At 48.2% G+C, this 25,291-nt stretch overlaps 1 protein-coding gene across 5 annotated transcripts in view; it reads left to right on the plus strand.

The window, feature by feature from the left end:
• Nucleotides 1-4,082: 4,082 nt before the first annotated feature.
• LOC135254426 (protein Dok-7-like) overlaps nt 4,083-25,291 on the plus strand; it is a 35,539-nt gene continuing 14,330 nt past the window's right edge. Inside the window, exons 1-7 of one of the 5 annotated variants that reach the window (XM_064334553.1) lie at nt 4,083-4,377; nt 4,494-4,539; nt 6,723-6,953; nt 9,352-9,552; nt 14,427-14,546; nt 20,551-20,658; nt 22,181-22,935. In XM_064334553.1, the coding sequence (XP_064190623.1) occupies nt 4,324-4,377; nt 4,494-4,539; nt 6,723-6,953; nt 9,352-9,552; nt 14,427-14,546; nt 20,551-20,658; nt 22,181-22,935 (1,515 nt within the window). In that variant the 5' untranslated portion in view covers nt 4,083-4,323. The remainder of the gene's footprint in view (nt 4,378-4,493; nt 4,540-6,722; nt 6,954-9,351; nt 9,553-14,426; nt 14,547-20,550; nt 20,659-22,180; nt 22,936-25,291) is intronic. The other 4 variants (XM_064334556.1, XM_064334554.1, XM_064334555.1 and 1 more) reach the window with 4 other exon arrangements.

Here is a 25,291-nt window from a genome sequence, read left to right on the forward strand (position 1 = left end):
TTTTAAACAGGGTGAAACAAAGTCATGGGGGTGAATCTGACCAAAGGGAGCTTTCAGATTTCAACGTTCCTCTTATAACCGCATTGGATTCTGGGCCTTGTGTTCTACATGTCTAGAAATATTTATTTATTTATTTATTTTACACACACACACACACACACACACACACACACATGTGAGGCAATGTAAATGGTTTTCACTTCTTGCAGAACTTTTTATAGTCTATATCTTGTCCTAAAGGTCATGGATCTCATTTTCAGATACCTGTCAGGGAGGTCACATCATGCACCTGCAAAGCTCACAGACTTTTTTAAAATACTCAGACTTTCCTACAGAAATAACCACACGCGTCTCATTCCTTACAATCAATCCGTTTTTATAACTGCAACACCATGTTAATATACTGAATTTGGATACGCCTTAACAAGGTCACACAACTGAAGTCACCAAACTTGCATTGTGTCTCCCCCATAATATATTCATAGCTCATCTTTCTTCCTCTTTTGCTTGTACTTCTTAACTTTCTTGTGTTTTGTGTGATCAACAGAAATTCCCCGGTCCCCCAATTATTCCTCCTCTCTGCTGGTTAGCTTCTTAGTGATCTGCCCCTGCCAAAAGCGGCATCTGTTCACTCTGCCTATCTGGGTGGCACGCAGGCAAAATCATTATTTTGGGAAAATAAGAATGTGTGCATGCAGTTTCAATCTGTAGGATGCAATAAATTGATGAAAACAATTTTCCCTCTGCCTGGAAGCTAGCTTGCTTGATAGCTACTAATAATCAAAAGATGAACACTAATACTTATAGAGGTGTATCATTTCTATGGCCAGCAAATACATATTTTTAAAATGAATTTTTATTGTGGAAGATTTCTTGGTAACTGGTAAAGATATAAAACCTGAACTGAATTATTAATTAAAATGTTTTTAAATGTTGTATTTTTAAAAACATTTTACGTTAGGCAATGCATTTAGACTGCTGTAGTTCCACAATAATCAGGAAGGTAAATGCACACCAGCTCGTCAAAAGTTTAAGCACCATAGTAACAAACAACAATGGCATATTTTTTAGTCATATTCTAGAGCACCAGTTCGGTTAACTTGGTTTATTAAGTTTATTTTTTTGTTGTTGTTGAAATTGATACACACCATGAAACAAACTCTACTGATTTTTAGATCTGTTCTCTCACAGATTTATTCTGTCCTCTTGCTTGTCACCTCAAAATCCTCATCTCACCCCTCACCCAAGAGGACCTCGCCTACTTCATTCCCCCAGAGAGAACACACGGTCAGCGGTCCCTATCATCAAAAATGGCCGCCATGTTATTTTGGCTCCTCTGTGACTATTTTGTTTTTGAAGCTATTACAGTCCCTGTGTGCTTTCCGTATTCCCGCTGGTCTTCATCCCTAAATCAGGTTTAAGATCTGCACACTGCTTCAGAATGACTTCAGAAGTTTGTGTTTACAAGTAGAGGGCTCGTAGATTTGTGGCGCAACATGGTTACAGCTGATAAGTGGGCGTACCCAAATTGCCCTCTGTGATTTTGGCTGCAGGTGGTGTGCTTCTGATTCGGGGATAAGAAAGCACCGATTGTGCGCAAAATTTGGCGACCCGCCTCGAGAACCCACACGCGGAACGTTTACCTGACAACAAAGGCCCGTCTGGAGGACCGCGGGGGGTCCCAAGTTCTCCCTCTCCTTGTTTTGTTCTGTTTTATTTTATTTTATTTTTTTTTTGAAGTGCTGTAGAATGCGGTATAACTCAGGCTTGAAAAGAGGCTGCACAGAGTCAGATTCGTCTTGTTGTTTAAGCAAACCTCAGTGTTAACGGTCCTCTGCAGATTGAGGCAATTGGGCTCCTGCCGTCCCCAATATAGAGTCCCTGTAATTACTTTCTTTTCTTTTTTGCGCAATGTAGAGTGTGTGTTCTCCCATCAGTGGTAGTGAGGACAGATAAAAACAGAATGCAACCATGCAGTTGATATAATAAATGTACGGACTATAACACAGTTGTCTATGATGTCTGGAAAAGCAGCAATTCCTCGGAATAAAGGGGAATCAAACTCACACGCCAGTCAAAATCATCGCCTGGGTATTTAATGGAGCAGTGACCATTAACTGCTGTCCAAGTTGGACTTATTCCCAGCTCCGTGATGCATACTGTAGCAAGCAGCCTGGTTTGATGTTAATGTATTATTATAATAATCATTATGAATCATTTTGAGTTCTGCTCTCTCCTTCCCGAGCAAGCAAACCGTGTTATTACGGCACTGTAAAACTAACAGCAGGTTGTAGGTGATTAACAACATTCCAGCAACACTTTTGCAAAGTGTCCCTTTTGCTGACCCCCAAGCCACAACTTTCTTGCTAAGTGGTAATTAGGTTCAGATCACACTTATGTTACATTTTTGCCATTCAGTAGATGCTCTTATCCAGGGCAACTTGCACAGATTACATTTTTACACGAGTACAATGCATTTATACAGCTGGATATTTTTACAGAAACAGCTCAGGAATTCAAAGCTCACTCAAACATCTGATGGCAGGGCCCTTAGCTGGAGGCTGAACCCGCAACCTTTCAGTTTCTCGTCCAGTCTCCTAACTATAATTACATAACCATTATATAACTTTTCTGCAAACTAAATGAAACCTAGTTTAAAACCTTTTTTTTGGGCTGTAAAAGCTCATGTAAAATCTCTGTGAGAACTTCGTTAGGCATTTGTCATTCTTCGCAATCAAACACAACCTTTCTGCAATGCTGTAAAAAGTTGCAATGAAGTTTTTTTTTTTAACGCTAACTGGCTTCTCTGGTGTCTCCTGTGGCTGAAACTGGGATAAAGTTGGCTTCAGATTCCCAGATAAATGACAGCGGGGGTCCAGACTTCGGCTCGCTGCATGTCTCCCCATTTGTGAGCTTCCAGACGGCTGTGTCCCCTGTGAACGCTCAAAGCTTTTTCTTGTGGGACTCTACCCCAAACGGCACTGCGTCTGTCCCTTGTGAAACTCCTGGCATCTGAGGAGGATTACTCTACTCCTTACAGGATAAGCACAGCTTTTTCTCAGGGTGACTCGTGGATGTGTTCAGCCTGGTCCTGTCGCAGAGTGCTGTGTTATGACTACCACAATTCTGCTTTTTGTCGTCCCCTAGATTTAATTTTATTATTAGATTCAAATGATTTTTCTTTTTGTAGCGGCAAGACATACTGTATGCTAAGCAGAGCTTATGATTTGTTGATGTCAACTAGAGGTCATTTTTCCTGAAATTCATTTAAAATAGCAATCACAGTTTTCAGTTATGCATGCTTGTACCCAAACTGTGTTTGGGTGAACCAGAGGGGGTGAACTATATTTAACAATGAAAATGGCAATAAAGTGTTTTGCTCAGTAATTCCTCGTTTTGCCGAGATTATGACTAGGTGCCGTACAGTAAGGAAATAAATGATTCAGACCGTAGGCTACACCAGGTGGGCCTGGTGATTTTCATAGAGAGCCAACATTATGAGCCATTTAATGCGTTCCCCACAGTGCTGAATTAATTCACTGACCATTTATGAAGAAGCAGAGTTCAGAGGATGGAATTAAATATAGATGAGCATTCCCGAGGTACAATTTGCACCTATGACCTTAAAGGCATTTATATGGATGGATAATCTAAAGAGGTTTCAATGTGGTCTGAAAATGTGAAAGACATGGGAATTGATTTTTAAAAATCCCATAAATACCTTTACGAAAAACAAACGCCTCAATTATTTGAACATCTATTATATTATTATTATTATTATTGTTGTTGTTGTTGTTGTTGTTGTTGTTGCTGTTAATGACAAGAATAACATTTCACCAACCAATGAAGATGCACACCCGTTTGCTAATACGGCTTTAAATTAAAATGTAAGGAAACAATTTTGCTGAAACAGTTTGACAACTGAACAAACTTCGTGGCGGGTCCGTAGGGTAGCAAAGACAAATATTTGGAACCAGGGTTGCTAATCAATCAAGACAGCTTGGTTGTGTCAACAGAACGAGGGATATTAGGAAGATTTATTTTCTTTGCTAATGTAGAAGACGTCCAGAAAATAGGTTTTTCTTTTGCTTACGCGGCCCTGACCCGCCCGCAACAACTTCTTAGAAAAGATCTTCGATTAAGACAATACAGATAATCCGCTATGAAGAATTGGCGTCGCTGCTGAGTACGGCCAGGCGGCAGGTCGTGTCTGTGTGCACTAGTGCGGAGAGCTAATAAAGCTATTTTGAAAGTGACCCCCTCGGTAGGCAACGGGGCAGAGCCCAGAGTAGAGAGTGCAGCTGTTTGGAATCATGACTGAAGATGACGGATACTGTTGTCGTGGAGGGACAAGTCAAATACAGAGATGGAAAAAAGGTCAATAATACGATCTGATTTACTCCCTCAAACGAATTGTGAAATGTTCGTGACAATAGCGGACGGTGGCACTTATTTGTGAAAAGTTATTTTTTAAATTTGATTTCTCCCAACAGTGGAAGAGTAGGTGGGTGGCTCTCCGAAAACCTTCGCCTGTAGCTGGTACGTCGCTAACACTTCTATATTTGACATGTTGCTGTACTCTGAGTTATAGTATGTACACGATAGAAATAGCGCTTCGAACTTTTAACGGAGATACAAATGTTTTGCTGTAGACGACCACCGTTTTTCCAACGGCGTTTCGCTGTTACTATTTTCTGAATGAAACAAATTGCTTCTTGGCATGGCACAATTGGCATGGTGCAAGTTACATGATCGAGTGGGTATCATGGAAGGGCACGTGCAGCAGGTGGCGCGGCACGTGGAGAAACAAATGGAGTCGCATTATTATTAGAAAATTTGTGTTGTTTAATAAAATATGTTAACATGCAGGGCTGTCGTGGGTTGAAGATCGACTAGGTTTTCCAACGGGTTGTTGGGGACTCAAATTTCATCTTCCTCATTCAGAACTTTGTCCACCCTTTCAGACGTTTGCTCAGTTACATTTAAAGTAACAGTATAATCCGTAGGATTGCAATAACAATTTCAACCAATTTCCAACTTTAAGCATTGCAGAACTATTTGACAATATCTAGGCCTAATCAGAGATTGATACGCATAAGTGGTCACGAAATTAGTTAGTTAGGCATATCAGTACCAACTGTTTAATCCATTTACACATTTCCTGTTCGTGTAATCCATAATATTGCCCACTATTCGCCTATGTTCTAAAAAGACCCCAGGTTCCCTCTGATTCTTTATAAATAGTATATTGATATAATATATTAAATTTTTGTACAATATGTGTTTGGTATCTATCTTGCAGACTGTTGATGTTGTTCAGATCAAAGCAAACATTTTTGATGCAATTCGTTTTTTGAATTTGCAGGGTCTTGTTAGGGTCAAATTCACATTCATTACCATATATATACAAAATTTTGTATTTTGCACACTGAATAAACATTTTTAAATAAACTTTCTTTGTTCTGTCAACATGTCTGCCTAAAAATGCAGTACTTGCAGTACTTGTGTATCGTACTGTATACCTATACTTATATCTATACTTGGCCACTGTGATATGGCAAAGAGCGAATAGGTGCTTTGTAAAATGTGAGAACTGCAATAATTTAATTATTTCTTAATGTATGAAGAATTTATTTATTTATTTTTTGCCTCATAGAACCTATTTATCAGTGCAGAAGTGGGTATCCATGACCAATAGGTCCCACTTTATTCTGTGAATGTCGTGACTCCCTTTGGTTGTCCCTGGTTACCTGGCTGGGTCTGTAATTGGCTGTTGCTTTTTCCTGACCCGGCTGAGTGCTATTTAGCATTCTGAGGGATGCATCATCATTAAAATGCATTTTTTAAATATTTGTTTTTATGGGTCAAAACAATGTCACAGGCAGAGTATTTATCTATTCATTTATCTCTCTGTATCTTTATTTATTTATTTATTTATTTACCCATTGGGATGAAAAAGTCTCTGTTTCAAGGGAACAGCTTACAGCACACAGCAGCCAGTACTGCAGACTGCAGCCATGAAACCCTTTATGTTTACATAATTAATGTGATAATTAAATACTTAATCGTTGATTAACTTAATTATTGCATCCGTTGCTCCCAGCCATTTGAATCAGTCAATACTACCCTGAAGGTAGTGCTGATTGAGGGCTGGAGTTAGCATGCCATGCAGTAATTAAAGAGAGCCTGGGGTAACATGCTGATGAACGCTGAAAAGATTCTCTGCTTCTGGGGCTCAAGCTTGGCTTCACTGTGCTGACTGTTTAAGGTTTGAGAGCTGGTCTTGGGCACTGGACCCAGCGCACTCAGTCCTCTCAAGATGCTGCTTTCTTCAGATGTGTGTGTGTGTGTGTGTGTGTGTGTGTGCGTGTGTGTTTGCGTGGGACGTGTGTGAGAACAGGCCGAGAGCCTGGCCTGAAGACGCCGGTGGCTGCCGTCTGCTTGGTGTTAGGCCCACTCAACGGCCTGTAACGTCAACCCGGGCTGTTTCCATGGTGCCCTGCGGTGTCTTAAAGGCCGAGTCTGACTTTGTTTTTACGCTCCACTGGGCGTAAATGGCAAACTGATTTCGCCGGACTTGTATCGCTTTACATTGTCGCATTTTAGGAGCCAAGATGGCTGCCTGCACTGTGCGCATGAGCGTGTAGGACAGTTTCCGTGGCGCGCATGGGGAAAAAGGGCGAAAGGTTTTTTTTTTTTTTTTACGCCTGCTTGCTTTTCAGACTGCCTGCAGCTACTGGCCTACAAGGACCGGGCAGATAAGACCAAGGGGCACAGGGAGCGCAGCAGCGTCACGCTGGAGGACATCTGCGGCCTGGAGCCCATCGCGTCCTACGAGGGCATGCCCTACACCCTGGCCATCCTGTGCCTGTCCCAGCCCGTCATGCTGGGCTTTGAGAGCCGCGACGCCCTGCTGGCCTGGGACGCCCGCGTCCGCTACAGCCTCGGGGAAGGTAACCTTCAGGAGCGTCCTGCGCTTGTACCTTTGACTTTCCCTGCTGTTTGCCCGACTCAAGTGCCTGCACTGTGTACGCTTTTACTGGTGGGGGTCAAAGGTCAGCTCTCTCCGGAATATGATACCTACTGTACCACGGTGCAGAAAAGAAAAACACGCTCTGAAAAGAACCTGAAGCTATTTCCCTCTGTTCCCCTGGGTGGGTTGGGTGGGTTGGGGGGGTTGGGTGGGGGGGGGGTCGCCGTACGTTTTGCCTTCAATGTCCCGCTCGTTCGGCTCGCTGAACAACAGCGGGAAAATGGGGGGGTGGGGGGGCGAGAGGAGGATGTGACAGTGTCTAGTTTCACTGCGGCCCCCACTCCCCCTGCCCCCCCCCCCCGCCGTCTGCTTGTGAGTTTAGAGGATGTCATGCACTGGGGCCAGCTCCCATAGACCTGCTGCACTGCTGTCTCTCTCTCCCTCTCTCCCCCTCTCCCTCTCTCTCCCCCTCACTCTCCCTCTCTCCGTCTCTCTGTCTCTCTCTCTTTCTCTCTCCCTCTCTCCCCCTCTCTCCCTCCCTCTTTCCCCCTCTCCCTCTCTCTCCCCCTCACTCTCCCTCCCTCCTTCTCTCCCCCTCTCTCCCTCCTCCCTCCCTCTCCCTCTCTCTCCTCCCTCTCTCCCCTCTCTCTCTCTCCTCTCTCCTCTCTCCCCCTCTCCCTCTCTCTCCCTCCCTCTCTCCCCCTCTCTCTCCCTCTCTCCCCCTCCTCCTCTCTCTCTCTCTCTCTCTCTCTCTCAGTGCACACGTCGAGCGCGTGTGTTCGCTCTTCTCAGATCTCAGTGAGGCGTGCCGCGCGGTGTTCCGAATGGCGCAACGGGGTAGGGGGGAGGGGGGCGCAGGGGGTGCGGAGTGGGGGGGGCGGGAGTTAATTATGGTCTCGCTGGCGTCAGGCGTCTGAGCGTATCTCAGGGCTTTAGATCTGAAGCTCGCGCTCGCGCCCCAACAAGTGAAACAACGTTTCCTCAGGGACGACTTCATCCGCGAAATTCTCCCTCGTTTTTCTGCTGCGTCAGCTGAAGTAACCCGGTGTGCTAATCGTGACGCGGCTGTTCCAGAGAGTTAATCTTCACTTCTGAGCATGGCGAGATAATTGGGGACGCAGCTCCGCTGTAGTGTAGCGTTTGCAGTGAAGCACAAATTGGGCCTTTTTATTATTTCAGAGAAGCAGAGCAGGTGGGCCCGTCCTCTCTCTGTCTCCCTGGTCTTTTACAGCAGATTTGCGCTCCTTTGTGATTCGCTCTGTCTGATGCGTCGCCCTCCACTGGGGCGCTGACAGGGGCCCTGGCCGACAGCCGACAGGCTTTTAATGTTCCTGCCAGAGCCATCAGTCTCCCAAGTGGCACCCTCTCTCCGTCTCTCTGTCTCCCTGTCTCTCACACCTCTCTCCCTCCCTCCCTTTCCCCTTCTCTCGCTCCCTCACCTTTCCCCCTCTCTCTCTCACACCTCTCTCCCTCTCTTCTTTCCCTCTCTCCCTCCCTCTCTCTTTCTCCCAAATACACACACACATGCGCACACACACACACATGCGCACACACACACACGCACATGATTTGATGCTGGAGGGAGAGAAGAGCCGGGGTCCCAGAGGCTGTGCGTTACCGGTCGAATGTTTACTTCATCCGCCCCCCAAACGGCTTGCTCCCCACCCAGGACCGCGGCGTGCTCAGATCCTCCCAATCCCATCATGCAGTTCTCACACGCCAATCCCATCATGCAGTTCTCCCACGCCGCGCCGCGCGGGCGGATTACTCGCGCTGAGACACACAAGCTGCTCGCCGGCCCTGGCGTCTGTCGAGCGGCGCGCCGCCGCGTCGGCGCGGCCGCTGCGAGAGAGCGGCTTAATTAGGCGGGTTTGAGCTGAATCATTCTAAAGCAGCCGCCTGTCGCTGCCGTGCGCACGACTGCAGTGATATTACTCCATAAACCAGCTGCGTCTCTAACGAGACATTAAAACAGGGTACGCTTATCGCGTGAGCACTCGCTTTATTTCACAACTGGCAAAACGGTTTGCATTTGGTTCCAGGCCTTATGTTGTACGTGTGTGTGTGTGTGCATGTGTGTGTGCGCCTGTGCGTATGTGTGTGCGTTCGTGCCTGTGTGTGTGTGTGTGTGTGTGTATGTGTGTGTGTGTGTGCGTGCAGCCAGCAGAGTCACATGGGGGGAAGGGGTGGGGGTTATTCCATGGGCCCTGACTGACAGGGTGATGGGGCCCAGTATCCCTGGCGGTGCCTCTGTGTGTCGTACAGTTTGCCTGCAGCAGCTGTTCAACGGCCGTTTCCACAAAGCACTAGAGACTCACACACTCTCTCTCTCCCCTACCCCCCGCCCCCCCCCCCCCCCCCCCCCCCCCCGTTCCCAGTGCACCGCTTCAGCGTCGGCGTCCAGCCCGGCACCAAGCTGGAGAGCGGCCCGGCGGCCCTGCACCTCTGCAACAACCTGCTGGGCCTGGCGCGGGACCTCCCCCCCGCCATCGTGGGCCAATGGAAGCTCTCGGACCTGCGCCGCTACGGGGCCGTCCCCAACGGCTTCGTGTTCGAGGGGGGAACGCGCTGCGGATACTGTGAGTCCCCTTCCTCTCGTTCTTATGGGGGGGCGGGGGGGGGCATGCGCTGCGTATACTGTGAGTCCCCTTCCTCTCGTTCTTATGGGGGGGGCGGGGGGGGGCATGCGCTGCGGATACTGTGAGTCCCCTTCCTCTCGTTCTTATGGGGGGGGGGCGGGGGGGGCACGCGCTGCGGATACTGTGAGGCCCCTTCCTCTCGTTCTTATGGGGGGGCTGGGGGGGCGGGGGGGCACGTGCTGCGGATACTGTGAGTCCCCTTCCTCTCGTTCTTATGGGGGGGCGGGGGGGGGGGGGCGCATTTCGGTCGTGCCCTTGAGCGAGTCGCCTAAACCGAATCGGCGAATTGCTTAAACCGCCTGAGTGGATTACACGCGCAGGACAGCGAGCTCTGTGAGTCACCGTGGAGACGGGGACGCGCTCAACACTCAGAGGGTAACGCATGCAAAGTGGTGACGACCACCGCCTCACAGAGCCCCCCGACGTGCCAGATCACCTGGTCGTCATGGCGACTCCAGGTCACTTCCTGTTGCGTCCGGCAAGGGGTGACTTTGAGATGCTGCCTCGGACTACGGCAAGACCCACCTCATAAGGGGGAGGGGGGAGGGGGGGGGGCAGGGGATAAAAGCCAATCTCCTTCCCTATTCGCTGTAGTCATGGGCGTACCGTAGCCAATGAAAGAGTTTCGACATATTTGTCGTTAGCCCGCTTCGAGCACTTTGCTGTGAAACTGGGGGTGTAAAGGACACCCCGGTCGATCAATGCCATGTCCGTCCGTTTTACTGTGTACGGGCAGCACAGACTGGATAATGCCTCACTCTTTCTGCTCAGGCTAATAATTAATGAAGCGCTGCCTCACCCACATTGGAGTTAACTGCTGGGGGCCTGGGCTGCGGTTGCTTCTGGTACTGTCGAGTAGAGCGAGTGTTATAGTGCATAGTGTTAAGTGTTATCATAGTGACAGATGCTTTTCTTCTTTTCTGTGCTGTTTCTGTGTGGCCAGCTCTGTATGAGCACTCAGGTGTTTGAGTCAGACAAATAAATGATTTGTTGCTGTACTGAGTATTTATTCATTATTAATGATTCATCATTATTAATTATTTACTGTGCACTACTGTATTTCCTATACAGTATATATGTATGTCAGTATATATATTTTCAGTACTACTGCAGGAGTTTTGCTTGTGTGGTAAAAGCTTGAACCTTTTGCTTTAAGCTCGGTGCCAGCTGGCAGCATTAAGACAAGCGGAACAGGAAGTGGTAATTAAATGAATTTTTGGCAACTGTAAATCTGCTTGTCTGTTTTTGTTTGCTCAGTAAGGAACAAATATGCTGCGCTGGAGCATCCTTTATTCACTAAACTGTCTTGATTGTTTTTTTTTTTTTGCTCTCTGTCTCTAAGGAAGGAAAACATGAACATAATTTGACAATTTTTTATTTTGTTGAGCAGATGGCTTAGCCTGTGTGGGTAACAAAAAATAATGCAAACCAAAGTTTTCAGTCAATAATCTGTTATGTGTTTTTGGTTTGCTAGTATTCACTGTTTAGATACTAATACAGTCATATATAACAGAATACTGTATGTAGTAAAACGTGTATGTATATGTATATTCTACATATCATGTGACTAAAGTGTACATATTGTAATGGGAAAAAAATAATATTAGTTATGAATATGGTATAAAAAAGCCTTTCCATCTCACTGAATTTGTTTTTGTCCGTTGACTGACAGGCGAAATCACATTCTGTCTTACACCGCGGTAAATATAGGGGCACGCAATCCCTCGGTCTATCTTTAAGACCCCGTATGATTAAGGAGGAGCATCGTTCAACAGAAATAACCGTAAGACCCCAAGGATTGAATTTCATAATTCAGAACCCGTGCTCTATAAATAAGCAGACACATGCCGGTCGTTGGGATCGCAAGAATAGCTATTTATTTATTTATTTTTCGTCTCAAATATTTATTAAAAACGGCGTTCTGTGTATGGTAACAAACCCTGCACGCCTCCCCAGCTATCTTAATACCGCATGTTTGAAATGCCGCGCTAGCTGTGAGTGAAAGAGCGCGTGTGAGTTATGCTTTCGCTTGGCATGTCGTTCCGCCGTCCGGGTGGTTTACGTGCTTCGCCTTTTCTTCTGTACGGCCGGTAATCATGTGTTGATTGAGATGCCGTGTTACTGTTATATCATCGGCCGTGACCAGCTGTGAGATTAGACAGCAACGAGAATATGAGGCAGCAATCAGGAGTGCAATGTCAAACGATGACGGTGTGGTGTTGTGCATGGGCCTGTGCGATTGCGTGCGTGAGTAAATTCAAGTGTGTATGTGCACGGGTGTGTACATGTGTGCGTGTCTGTGGGGTGTGTATGTGTGTTTGTGTACGTGTGTCCGTGCATGCATGCATGGGTGTATGTGGGGTGTTTGCGTAGGTTTCCTCCGGGTACTCTGGTTTCCTCCCACACTGAAAGACATGCATGCCAGGCTAGGTATACTCCTGTTATTGCCCTTGACCAAGGCACTGGCCTCAGGACTGGAGCTGGGCACTGGTACCAGGCACTGCTACTAAGTAGCTAGGATGGGTTCAATTCAGAGGGCAAATTACCCCACAGAGTGCAATATTTTATGAATCCACATCTGGAAATATGACCTACAGGGATTGTCCTCTCCTCTGCTCATAATCCGTAATCCGGAGGATGTGTGCAGAGGCTCTGCTTGTGAAGCATAATGGTTTGGGATTTTTGCCCAGCGTGTTTGTGCTCGAAATGGGATAATTGGAACCGTTATAAATGACTGCGCTTTGAATTCCCTCGCTAATCCATGGTATTTACTTTACATTTTAATGTTGTATTCTGTGTGTGTTTGTGTGCTTTTATGTGCTTCAAAGCGTGTGCTTCCATGAGTGTGTGTGCACTTGTGTGTATGTGTGTGCTTATATGTGCATGCATATGTGTGTGCGTGTGTGTGTGTGTGTGTGTGTGTGTTTGTGCGTGTATGTGTAACTTGTGTGTGTGTATGTCTGTGTGTGCGCGTGTGTGTGTGCCGGTATATGTGACTGTGTGTGTGTGTGTGTGCGCGTGCTGGTGTGTCTGTGTGTGTGTGTGTGTGTCTGTGTGTGTGTGTGTATGTCTGTGTGTGCGCGTGTGTGTGTGTGCCGGTATATGTGACTGTGTGTGTGTGTGTGTGTGTGTGTGTGTGTCTGTGTGTGTGTGTGTATGTGTCTGTGTGTGTGTCTGTGTGTGTGTGTTGTGTGTGTGTGTGTGTGTGTGTGTGTGTGTGTGTGTGTGTGTGTGTGCGCGTGTACCTGCTTGCAGTGCCTTCTGGACGCAGCAGTTGAAACAGATGTGAGCAGCACAGATGCTAAATGCTTTGAGTGCTCTCAGTGCTCCTAACAAAAGCGCTCCTGATTTAATGGAGCTGGACCCGGGCCCTGCCTTGCTTTAACCATCAGAGCCATCAGGCCTTATTCTAGCCCCGGTCTGTGATGAACGCTTTTACGGCTCCCTCCCTCCCTCACACGTTCGCTGTCGTGTGCCAACGCACCCCCCCCCTCCACCCCACCCCGGTGCTGGCGGAAGGCCAGCGGCAGTTCTCCGCCATCTTGCTGGAAGTCGCGGGGCATTCAGGGTCTCTCCCGTCCTGTGGGGGAGGGACGGCGAGGGGGGGGGACAGCGGTATGGCAGCTTTTCTCCTCAGCCTGATAGTCCGTAGTCCAGTAATGTCACTGATGGGCCAGCTGGTTTACACGCACTGTAAATCAGGCTCTGATTGGAGGGGAGGAATGATAAACCGACAGCACTACTGGCCTCCAGGGCCACCCTGTATTTGGGAAACCTGTTTGGACTCGACCATGCAGTGGCAGAACGGTCTCGACAGGACCTTGGCATTTGGAAGGAGCAGACGCCTGTTGTTCTGAATGGTCATGCGAGACCAGCAGGCTGTGCTGGGCAGGTTTATGGAGCCTGTACGCCTCTCGTTATGAAAAAGCAGCTAGTGTTCAAACCTAGAATCTGAAAAATCTAAGGTATTTTTTTGAGAAGGTCAGTTATTACAATTTTCGTTTGAAAAAGTTAGCATATAATAGAATAACTGTATTTTGTGATGCGGTAAAAATAATTCTGTGATGTTCATGCGGCTGGTATTTTGGACTGTATACTGTGTTTTTGTTCACCTTTAAAAATGTTTTAATGTAATTTGGTTTTTAAAATGATGATTTATGAGAACAAAGCATATGCCTCAACACAACCTCAAAACCATGACAAAAAAAGCAGGTCCACATCATTACAGGTTTGTAGCCCCGCCAGTGCAGCGCCTCATAGCCAAACCTCCCTGTCCCAGACGGCTGGGGTATTCGTGAAAGTGTCTTCCACAGCATCTCGAAAAAAAGGAAGATATTTTCATTTTACACACAATTACCCGCATGCGTCTCTCCTCCTGAGGCCGGTTTCTACACCGTGCTCCATTACACACATTCTCTGCTTGTTTCTCTTATCGTTCCTCATTGATTATTTGCTTAGCAGACGACTCGGTCGACACACATCTCTGTTCTGAAGGGCGCGGAGGCTGTGGGTTCGACCTCCGCCCAAAAGCTCCCTCACTGCAGCGGAACATGATCTCCTCTTCCTGGTCTCGCTTGCGAATGGGAGACTTTGATCCCTCAGTGATACTTCCTGCTCAAATACATATCGTACTAAATGAATGTTTAAAAATCAATAAATAAGTGGATTGAGTGAGGTGGGAGGGGGGAGGGTGGTGCTGGAAAATCCTTTGACTGTAAAAGGAGCTTCTGTGGGTCTTCTCTGATGGACTACTATATGCATATATATATATTTTTTCTCCCTCTCTCCCCGCTCCCCCCCCCCCTCTCTCACAGGGGCCGGAGTGTTCTTCCTGTCCTGCGCTGAGGGGGAGCAGATCAGCTTCCTGTTCGACTGCATCGTCCGCGGCATCTCACCCACCCGTGGCCCGTTCGGCCTGCGCCCCGCCCTGCCAGGCGAGTACCCCGACCGCCACCGTTACCCCCATTACCGCCATAACTGCCAAAACTGCCAAAACTGCCATAACTGCCATAACTGCCAAAACTGCCAAAACTGCCAAAACTACCGTTACCCCCATTACCCCCATTACCGCCATAACTGCCATAACGGCCAAAACTGCCATAACTGCCATTACAGGCCTGGTTGCCTACGGTGATGACCCGCTGTGGCCCCCTCCACTGTCATTCAGGGGCATCGCTCCTGTGATCCTGCCCTTAGAAATGAACGCAGTTTTCCAATCATCAAATCCAGAGCAGGCCCCATTCATAAAGAAGCCATGTTTCCGGGGGGAGGCTATTTCCCGACACACAGCTGTAGTTGTGTCAGAGGTGATGGACTCTGAAAGGTGGCCAGTGGCCTGGGGTATCTCTTTCCCTGCAAAGCTAGGCAGGCTAGCACAAATGGGCATATGTTTTGCAGCTCAAATCAAATCTCTGGGCCGGAAAACCATTTAAATAATGGAATATTTATGTATTCATAAGTAATTTTGGCTGCTGAATAGCCAGGTTGGCAGTGAGGGTGAGCATACTGAGGTGTGAAATGAAGACTCATAGCTGGATATCTTGAAATAGCCGCGGTCCACGCGGGAGATTTTCTTGTGTTTGCTTTTCCGCTTTCTCTCGTCGCAGACGAATCCTTAGCTGGGTTCTGAAACAAACGTCTGGCTGCCCAGCAACAGGATGAATATGAAATTATATTAAAACATAATAACGTTGTTACATAAGTGGGAATATGTAGGTGAAGCTGCTTTTCTTAAAACTTTATTTGTGAAGTAGAACTTTGTTTGACACTATGCTCATGATGCTTTCATGACCATGTCATAGCTGCTTATAATGCTTCATGACATGATATGACAAGTCAAAGAAAAGCCATATGTTATCCATCATTTTGACACTTTAAAGGGGATTTTCACAGCAGAAAAAATAATTAATAATTATGATCAGAAAGGAGGAACATATTAAAAGTTATAGTCATTAAAAGTAATATTATTTATGAAATTCCGTAATTGTTTGCAATTATTTGTATGTGGAATAAGATTAAATTGTCAAGAGGTGCGATATTTAAACAAGCACCGTCCAGACCCACGGCGCAACTCACTTCCGCAGACACATTTTAGCTGGCACCATCGGTGCGTGCGTCCTACTAAACGTCCATGAGTGAGTGACCACAATCTGCCATGCATAGCCCACGGCGGCAGTCCTGCCTGCAAGCTGTGGGAAAAAGTTCAAAGTTAAGGTTTTCCTTCAGCATAATTTTGCTAACAACTGCCTCTCAACAAATTATGGCATGGCCCCTCAGTCGAATAAAGCAACTACACATTTCTTCTAGAAGTCCTAGAAGATACCTCCTCCAAAACACTGTGACACTCGATTTAAATCTGTGTTGTTCCTAAAAAGAAAGGCCTTGTGTCATCTCCCAGCTGCACCGGCCCAACGGCGTCATGATCAGTCATTTCGCAGGTCTGCACCGGGAGAAAAGAATAAAAAACAGGAATGAGAAGTGACTTCTTTTTCCACTCAGTTGAGAGTCAGATATAAAAGTTGAGGTCAAGCTCAGAGTCCACACTTTGGCAGAACCGGCCTCTGGCGTAAACACTCTCTGCAGACCACAACCGTCCCTGGGCCACATAATTCCAGTTTTTATTTCATTTTTTTGTTTTGGCACCTAGTTTAATTGGGACCACAACAGCATTTTTTGACCGGCTCTGCTATGATTTAACTCTTTGAAGGGTAGGGTCTTTTTTTGCGTTGTTTTATTATTTTTTAAATTGTTATTCAGTCAGTGTTCTAGAACTCCATTGCTTTCAGTTAGTGATTGTTACATCAGAATTGGAGTGTTCCATTAAGAGCATTCTAATCACACATTTGCACTCTTGAAGGGTTAAGACGCAACATAACAGAATTATGAGTTAAGCTGAGCTGAGTTATTCATTGGCCCACAGACCTGCAGTTTGAGGGCTTGAGGTATGGCTGCCATTATTGTTGTTGACATGGGCGCACTTTGGTTTATATATAATGCTTTTTTCAGGTCGTTTCTCAGCAAGAAACCCGCATGGCGCATTTGGGTTCTGTTTTCCAATGATGTGAACAGTTCGGAATCCCTAATATTTCGGTGTCTGTGAACTGAACTTAGTTGGAAATTCCTGCGTTATGGGCTGACTAAAATTAACAACATGGCGTCCCACTACTTTTCCGTCCCGCCCCCCGCCCCCCGCCCCCCGCCCCCCGCCCCCAGGCCTTAATTCGTGGAAAAGCAATAATGTCAGGGCGTTGGCATGCGGTCCGAGGCACGCGCTCAAACGATCCGTGAAGTGGCCCGTCGCATCCTGACCTCCAGTGAGAATGACCTTGGCCTTCGCGGGAGAGTGTCCCTTACGCACCGTCTGTGTGCTGTGGTGAGGGGCGGAGCTTCGCGCGCTCAGATTACCCAGGCATCCGTGTGGCTTACGCGTCTCCTTCATCCCGGTATTGTGGCCTAATTGGCGGTTCTAAGAAGGCCGCCCGTGGCGTGCGAAGGGCTTGCCCTCCGGGGCAGGAGGACTATGTTTAGTCATTCATTGTGACTCGGGTGACTTTGAAGTGCGTCTCCCTGACTGGTGTGCAGGTGTGACGCCTGCGTGCCGAAGCCACGACGCGGGCCTGTCCAGCGCTCGGCTGCCAGCGGACAGTTACATTCAGCTCCGGCTGAAGTTTTTCGATCTTCCTCGACGATACGGCTGTAGCCTGATCTGAGACGCGCTTTGGAAGTGCACGGCTTATTGAAGCGTTCTTCCTCAAGAGAGAGAGTCCGCATTTCGGGCACATGTCGTTTTTCGGTATCTGCTTATCTGTTGTTCCTTATATCGGTTTAATGTACATTTGATGCAGTGTCTAATCAAAGACTCTTGATTAGATCAAGGAAGTCGGCCATTTTGGGATCAATACGATGTTCTAAAGGATGACGATTGATTTACATGCCCCTGTGTTGAACCGGCTTGGAGCGTTCGTCTTTGCCTGTCCAGAAAACTAAAAAAAATTTAGTAACATTGAGGTTGTGACACGTTCAGTACTTCAGCCTTTTTAAACTGAGACATTCATTGCAGTAAATGTGCTATAAATAGCGGTGGGGTGCGGCGGTCAATGCACTCCCCTGCATAGCGACCGGGCTCGTGTTTACGCGCTAGCACGCACAGCGGGGATGGAATTCTGCGTTCGGTTTTTAGGAAATAACACGCGCGTGTTCCTGCTCCCCCACCTGTCCCGCGCGGGACGGTATTTTCGGGGAGGTGTAAGTGTTAAAAACGAGAGAAAACACGTCCTGCGCTGGCCGGGGTCGCCAGCGGCGGCATGTGAAATCAGAACCTGGAAGCCGTAAAATCGAGGTTGACCGCAGGCTTGACACCGAAGACGATGGGCTGCTAAGTTAAAGCAGATGAATAGAACAGCTCGGTAGCAGCAGTACGCCTCAAAGTTTCATAACATCACACGATTGATTAATAGACTTAAAAAAAAAAAAAAAAAAAATGTAATCAGCGTTGCATTCACCCTTTAGATGAATGAGAGAACATCTTGTAAAGTGGAATAATGCTTTATTACCATTTAATTGCTTTAATTTGTTTTAATTTGACTTTATGAGAATTCCTAAAGTCTGTGCATACAAATTCAAAGAAGCTTACATGTGATAATGTGTTAGTCTAATTTTCCAGTAATGGTGTTTTCGAGTGTTGATGATACAGACGATCTCTGTGGTAAACTAACTGAAGCCTAGTGGAAATACAGTGTAGCTATAAAACCTTTTTGTGTCCTTTCCGGGAAAACAGGCCAAAACATTTCTTATTATTTAATGAGATGAGAGGGAAAACGGTTGATCAACACACTAGCAAGTACTGTATTTATTCCTATTATTTTATTAAACTTAAATTTTTTTGATGATGCAACTGTTCACTGTCACTAACTGAGTTTTGCTCAGGCTGTTGTCCGTTACCGTAATAACAGGAGTAGATTTGCGTAATGGTTTTTATGGCCAAAGTCATGCAGGTTCCTGTGTTTTATTGCAGCGTTTGTATTGTTACCAGGCCCAGAAATGACATGTTGTTCGTTATGATTTGCGGTTTGCTAAGAGGGGCGAACGGGGTGTTGATGGACGGTAGGTCGGATCCTCGCCCGCTGCCAGCATGCTGGAGATGCTGTGCTTCTAGTGAAGGCCAATCACACGCAGCTATCGGCGCTGGCTCTGAGCTGAGCTGCACAGGAGCCGGAGTGAGATGCATTCTCCTGTGACCTTTTGCTAGCGCTATAAATAAGCGGCACAGTGTTTAAACAATCGCAGTGAGGTGACCCCCCCCCCCAGCCCCCAGCCCCCAGCCCCCGTCCCGCCTCCCACCCTCGTGACAGTGTGGAGACTCATCTCCTCATTTTCCCTCCCTTTCTCTCTCCTTCCTCTCTCACTCTTTCACTCCCTCCATTTCTTTGCATCTCTCTCTCCCTCTATATTACCCCTTTCCTCTTTCCTTCTGTTTGTTTACCTGCTGACTTGCAGTTTCCCCCCCCAGGTGTTCCCCTGCTTTGAGTTGGCTAAGAGACTGACTCTATTCTGTAGTCCCGGGGGAGCTTTGAACAATATTAGAGAAATTATTCACCCCTTTCTATCTCTCTTTCCCCCTCTCCCGCCTCAAACCTTTCCTCTGTTTCAGTCTTATTCTCTCCCTCCATACCACCTTTCTGGTTTTCCGTCTGAATGTTTATCCTCCGTTTTTATCGGTCTTTGCTGCGGGGTCTGACGGAGGCTGTTCTGCATGAAGCAGGAGCCTCACGCTCACACTAGTCAGAGTAGGATAATAAAAATACTGTGCATCTGTATGTACGCGTGTGTGTGCATATGTGTATCCGTGTGTGTGTGTGTGTGTATGTGTTTGTGTGTGTGCCCATGTGTGTCTGTTTGTGTCTGTTTTATGTAATGTAATGAAATGTAATGTTTGTGTCTGTGTGTGTGTGTGCATGTGTGTGGGCGGATATGTGTGTGTGCATGAGATTAAGAGGGTGTGTGTGTGTGTATGCATGTGTGCCAGTGTGTGTGTGTCTGTGTGCATCCGTGTGTGTGTTTGTGTGTGTGTATGAGAGTAAGAGGGTGTCTGTGTGTGTGCGTGTGCACGTCTGTGTGTCCCACTGTTGGCAGTACCACTCCTGCACTTCTCTGCAAGTTCATGGCCTCTGGAGTTCCTCTGGCTCCCAGACCGCAGTAGCAGCTGTGAGGCGTGAGTGAGGGAGAGGAAGTGTTAGCGTCCGCTGCCCGCGGCCCTCCCTCCGCAGAGCAGATACCCCCGAAGTGCGTCCGCTTTTCAACAGCGCACGACTGTGAGGCATCGACAAATCAAAGCGCGGAGAACAGAACAGATGTACATTCCCTTTGCCCTCCCTACTGTCGGAGGGAGACGGAGGCCTTTGCTGTTCTGCGCCTGCAGTTTCAGACAGTTACAAAATGGCGGATCGCTGCAGACTTTGAAGGCTTTCGAGCGCATCGCTGAGTGAGGGGAAACAGGAAGGAGGAGACGGTGTTTGTCAGACTCTTCCGAACACGCCCAGGGAGAAAGCGGCTCCTCGCTGGGCTCGTTTGTAAATGTTGGGGATCTGAGGGGGGGAGCGCTTCTCCCCAGGATTCATTTTAAAAACACTGCCGCTGTCAGGCCCAGCGAGCTGGAGTGGAGTCTGCAATCAGACGCGCGTGATAAACGGTTTCTGTGAGGAACAGGAAGTAGGTGAGATATCAGTGCTGTGATGTCCTGGTCTTTATTTGTTTTTATTTTCCCTGGTGTCCCTGTGGATTAGGGTTAGGGTGGAACCTGCAGTTTGACGCACACAGTAAATAGGTTCTGTGAGATCCAGGAAGTAGGTGAGATGTCCCTGGTGGCTCAGCGGCTGCGTTGTCCGTTTTCAGACCCTCGGCGAATAAATAAAGTTTATTGAATTGAATATTCCGTTGCAGACCCCAGCGCTGACCCAGCCCACGCGGAGGAGAGGCTGAACCTGGAGGCCCAGGAGCTGGAGAAGCGGCTCAGCCTTCTGTCCCACTGCAGCCGACAGAGCAGCACAGGTACTGCAGTGGTGACGGCCAATGGGGATGTGCGTACCCAGTCACGTGACCTCCTCGTATCCCATGGTTACCAGCTTTCAGTATTCCATCAAAACCAACTTCACTTTTTTTCTTACCCCTCGAGAAACATATGAGACCTCACTGTCTTTCTGCTTAATGAATGATAAATTCATTTTTTTATTATTCTGGTCCGCCTCCTTATGGCTTATGCAGAATCTGCCGAATAAGCCTCCATTACTGATCACTGATCTACTGGCCGCAGGGTCATTGAATATTCAGATATTCAAATGTTTTGTCTCATTCTTATCGACACCGGAGTAGGGATCAGTTTTCTCAACCCCAGACTTTAATCTGGCTGGTATAAAAGGTGATATACTGTTGCTTTTAAAAAATAAATAAAGTTCAAAAGCCCAGTCCAAAAAAAAAAAAAAAAAAAGTCTCTAGACTCAAATTCTTTTTACTTTGCGGTTGGAAATGGAAAAACCCGGAGCTCAAGTCAACCTTGAGAACATTCCGGAGGTTCTGAAAATTCAATACGCTCCGCGGAGTTTTTAATTAAAAAGCCGCTGCCCCCCCCCCCGCCTGGGGCCTCGTCAGCGCCGGTCAGGGTGTAGAAGGAGACGGCTGTGATTGTTTTTGTGCTCGGGGGGGGGGGGGCTTCTGTATCCCCCCAGAGGCTGTCCAATGGCAGGTAGAGCGGTGGCTATAGAGGCTGTCCAATGGCAGGTAGAGCGGTGGCTATAGAGGCTGTCCAATGGCAGGTAGAGCGGTGGCTATAGAGGCTGTCCAATGGCAGGTAGAGCGGTGGCTACAGAGGCTGTCCAATGGCAGGTAGAGCGGTGGCTATAGAGGCTGTCCAATGGCAGGTAGAGCGGTGGCTATAGAGGCTGTCCAATGGCAGGTAGAGCAGTGGCTATTTATAATATTTATTGCAGTCCTGTAAACGCGCTGCGTATGTGTGTGTGCAGTGCATGCTGGGCTTTCCGCCTGGTGCCCCAGAGCTATGCTCGCCTGCGCTGGTTTTACTTGCAGATATGATAATAATTTGAAATTGTAAGTTCGCCTCGTAAAATTCTTCCAGTCTTCCAATAATGTGTAATCATGCATTTTTAAGCACAGTGCCAAGTGAGGTACTGTTCACCCTATTATCTGTATAGAAACACACGCACGCCTAAAGTGTGATAGATTTTCCAAAGAACGTTTTTGTGTTCGTGGTTTATTGTTCTCTTAAATTGTGAAGCTACTATTTTAAATAGTTTTTACAATTGCAAATGTGATATTTTCTCGCTTATCCACATTCATTATGATATAATACAATTGTACTGTAGTTATAATGACCTCACTTGTAATGCTGTTGATCACGGTTTCTGTGTGTATTGCCTTCAGTAGTTACATTAGTTACATTTTCCCAAACACAGATAAAACAGTGAAACACACACAGAGAGTGTTTACAGGAGTGTTTTACTAGTCGGGTGTCTTCATATGGAGCTGAGCTGATTCTCTGATTTGTTTTGCTGCCTAGCAGCCTCCACCTGCAGCTACGGCACCTCTGTCGCCGGGGACGACCGGAGCATCTCCAGCTCCTCCTCCGAGGCCAGCCAATCGGACACCAGCATCGGGAGCCGCCTCACCATGTGGGCGGAGCCTGTGATGAGCCCCGCCCCGGCGGAGTCCCTGGGCCCGCCCGCGGCCAAGGGCGCGCTCCACGGCGAGGAGAAGCTGTGCGGCGCGGTTGTGGGCGGAGCCAGGCCACAGGGCAAGCCCCCTCGCTCCCGGCAGCTGCAGGAGATTGGCCGGCAGGGCTCGTCGGACAGCGGCATCGCCACGGGGAGCCACTCGTCCTACACCGGCAGCTTCTCCTCCTACGCGGGGAGCATCGACACCTGCCAGGGGGAGGAGTTTGGGTCCCTGCTCAGCCTGCCGCCGAGCCACGCCCCAGACCACGCCCCCTGCACCTGCCCGCTCGCCGAGGGTCCCGGGTCCGAATACCTGGCCCCCGCCGCCCTCAGGCACCTCTACGACACGCCCAGGACCCTCCTCCTGGGACCGGCCCCAAAGGACCAGGCCTCCCTCCCGTCGCCCCGCCCCCCGGGGGCCGAGGTCACGGGGGGCGGAGACGGGGGCGGGGCCAGCACGGACCCCATTCCAAAGAGCCCGGACCCCCAGGGCCCAGGCCCAGCTCCGGACTCCCGGACCGGCTCGGTGGCGCCCTCTGCTGACCCCTGCGGGATCTCCAGGTCCCTGTTTGCGCCCTGTCCCATCTGTGGAGGATTTAAGGTACCTACCCCCCCACCGCCCCCCGCCCCCATCCGTATCATTACTGTTGCTGCTTAACCCCGTATCACTGCAGTTCTGAACATCGTCAGAGTGAACTTCTATTGTTTTTACATACTTAATGCTGATAATTAAAAAATAAATAATATCTTGACACATTTTTTTTTATGCAAACAGCCCAAATTAAAAATGATGAAAAAAAGACAAAACAACAGTACCAGCACATCGCATTTTAGCTCATTAAAAATCCCCACTGCCACCGAAGCCAAATTGGGCAAACTACATACTTCGCTTCACCCGAGTCTAATTCCAGAAACAGACTCCGGTTTTGCTTTGGGGAGATCGCGCTGCGTGAGAGAGCAATCTGTCATCCTTACTGATTTAACCAAACGAACACGAAATGAATGTTCTTCTTAGATATATAAACAAGAGACAGTCTCTTTTTTTATTTGGCCTTTTCTAAAGTGATCTTTTGTGTTCCTCACCTGTCTTTATTAGATGTGAACAGTGTGGGGGTGGGGAGGGCAACTGTTCTGACTCTTAAAAAATGTAAAAAAAACTCCATGATGAGTCTTGCGTTCCTGGTGGCCGATCGACTGTGAGCGTGACTCAATCGACTGCGAGCGTGACTCGTGCAGTGGAGGCCATGGCTGCATGCGGTCTTACCGCGCGCGGACCCGCGAGGGGGGGGGGGGGCAGCCCATCTGCGGCGTCTACGGCGTCTTCTCCACGACCGTTTCCTCACAGTAAAACGTCGCCGCATCTGGGGTGGCGGCGCTGAGCTGTTCTGCTGTCTCAGTGGAGCGCTTACAAAAGTGGCAAACGCCTCACCCTGTCCCCAGCAATTAAAGCCCGGGGGGGGGAAGTCACATTAAGACGCATGCCCGCCCCCCCCACAGTGCTCTCTCGCCCCGACCTGGCTGTCAGGTCCCGGGACACCCACTCGTTAGTCTTCAGCGCTGCGGTCGCGTCACGTTTGCGTCTAATTGGGCCCCCGGGCAGCGTTTATCATACACGCTCTTAACGTCCCTGTGCTGGCCCTCTGCTTTCTGACGCACGCCCATTGTTGGACTGTGCACAGGATGTTGAACTGGAGTGAACAGGAAGTGAAGCGGCCCATCACACCTTGGTGCTTCCCTTCATTCTGAAGCACTCCGAAGTCATCAAAAAGCTGTTATTATTCTCACTATTACTGCAAGATTTATTACTGCTAATAACTGCGGTCATCCAGTTTTATGGGTTCTCTCGGTCCTTGCCCTCTCGCGATGGGATTGGACGGTCTCCCAGCTGAGGTGTGAGGTCGTCATGGCTTCCAGAGGGCTGCAGTGTCCATGGAAACCTTACCTGAGCCATCACTGGGGTTGGCTTGAATTTTCAGGGGCGCAGGTGATGCTGTCAGCTGAGGCTCTCGTGCTGTGTGAATGAGAGCTGAGACCCCCTGCTGAAGCCTGGCTGTTGACAAACATAAAACACATTTATGATTTTATGATTCATGTTTAATTTGACTTTGAAGTCTTCCTGATTTCTGAAGTCTCCGCAGGAGGTGTGGCACGAGGTGGCAGATGGTGTGCTGTGCGGAATCCGCTCTGGAGTGAATGTGCCCTGTCACAGAGAGAAAGAGAGAAAGATGCTCCCATTTACGCGAACGGACCAGCAGCCTCTCTCCCTCCCTCTCTCTCCCTCTCTCTCTCTTCTCTCTCTCTCTCTGTGTGCTGCGGGGATGGAGGGATTTTTGCGGGTTTTGAGCCTTAAATCCCGGGACCTCTGGGGGTCGCTCCGAAGGCCCGGCCGTGCTGATTGGCCAGGGCGGCCCGGTGAAAGCGGTGCGGTGTGAAGTGCGCGTAATCCTCGGCAGACAGACTTTGGGTGTGAGCAGAATGGTGTGTGTGTGTGCCGCTTGCTACGTGAGCACTGGAGGATGGCGCCCCCTGTGGCGGGAGGTGGCAAACGTGGTCAGCTGTCGGCGTTTCTGGCCGAGCTCGCCATTGGCCGTAGCCTCCCTCACGTTGGTGGTGTGCAGCCGTTAGCCTCCTGCTACTGTATGGCAGCAGGTGTGTGTGGCGTGCATTATTTGCATATTCTAATGCTGCTTCTGTTGTTGATTAAAGGTTAATTATTTGAACCTCTGTAGAATCCAGAGGATAGAAGTTCTCTCAGATTGCCACTTCAGTAGAGCAGATGCTGATTTGAGGGAATTGTGAAGAAGAAGGATGTTTTTTTTCTTATTCAAATACTATTGCTTTTTTTTTTTACTCATGTTCTTCTTTGTGGTATTTTTTTCTTCCTAAAGAATGTTTGTGTGTCATCGTCCTTATCAAAACTCTGTGTTGTTTAACTGGATATCTTTTTGTTTTTTTTC

Source organism: Anguilla rostrata, chromosome 5, assembly GCF_018555375.3.
Source record: "Anguilla rostrata isolate EN2019 chromosome 5, ASM1855537v3, whole genome shotgun sequence".
Classification (NCBI taxonomy): domain Eukaryota; kingdom Metazoa; phylum Chordata; class Actinopteri; order Anguilliformes; family Anguillidae; genus Anguilla; species Anguilla rostrata.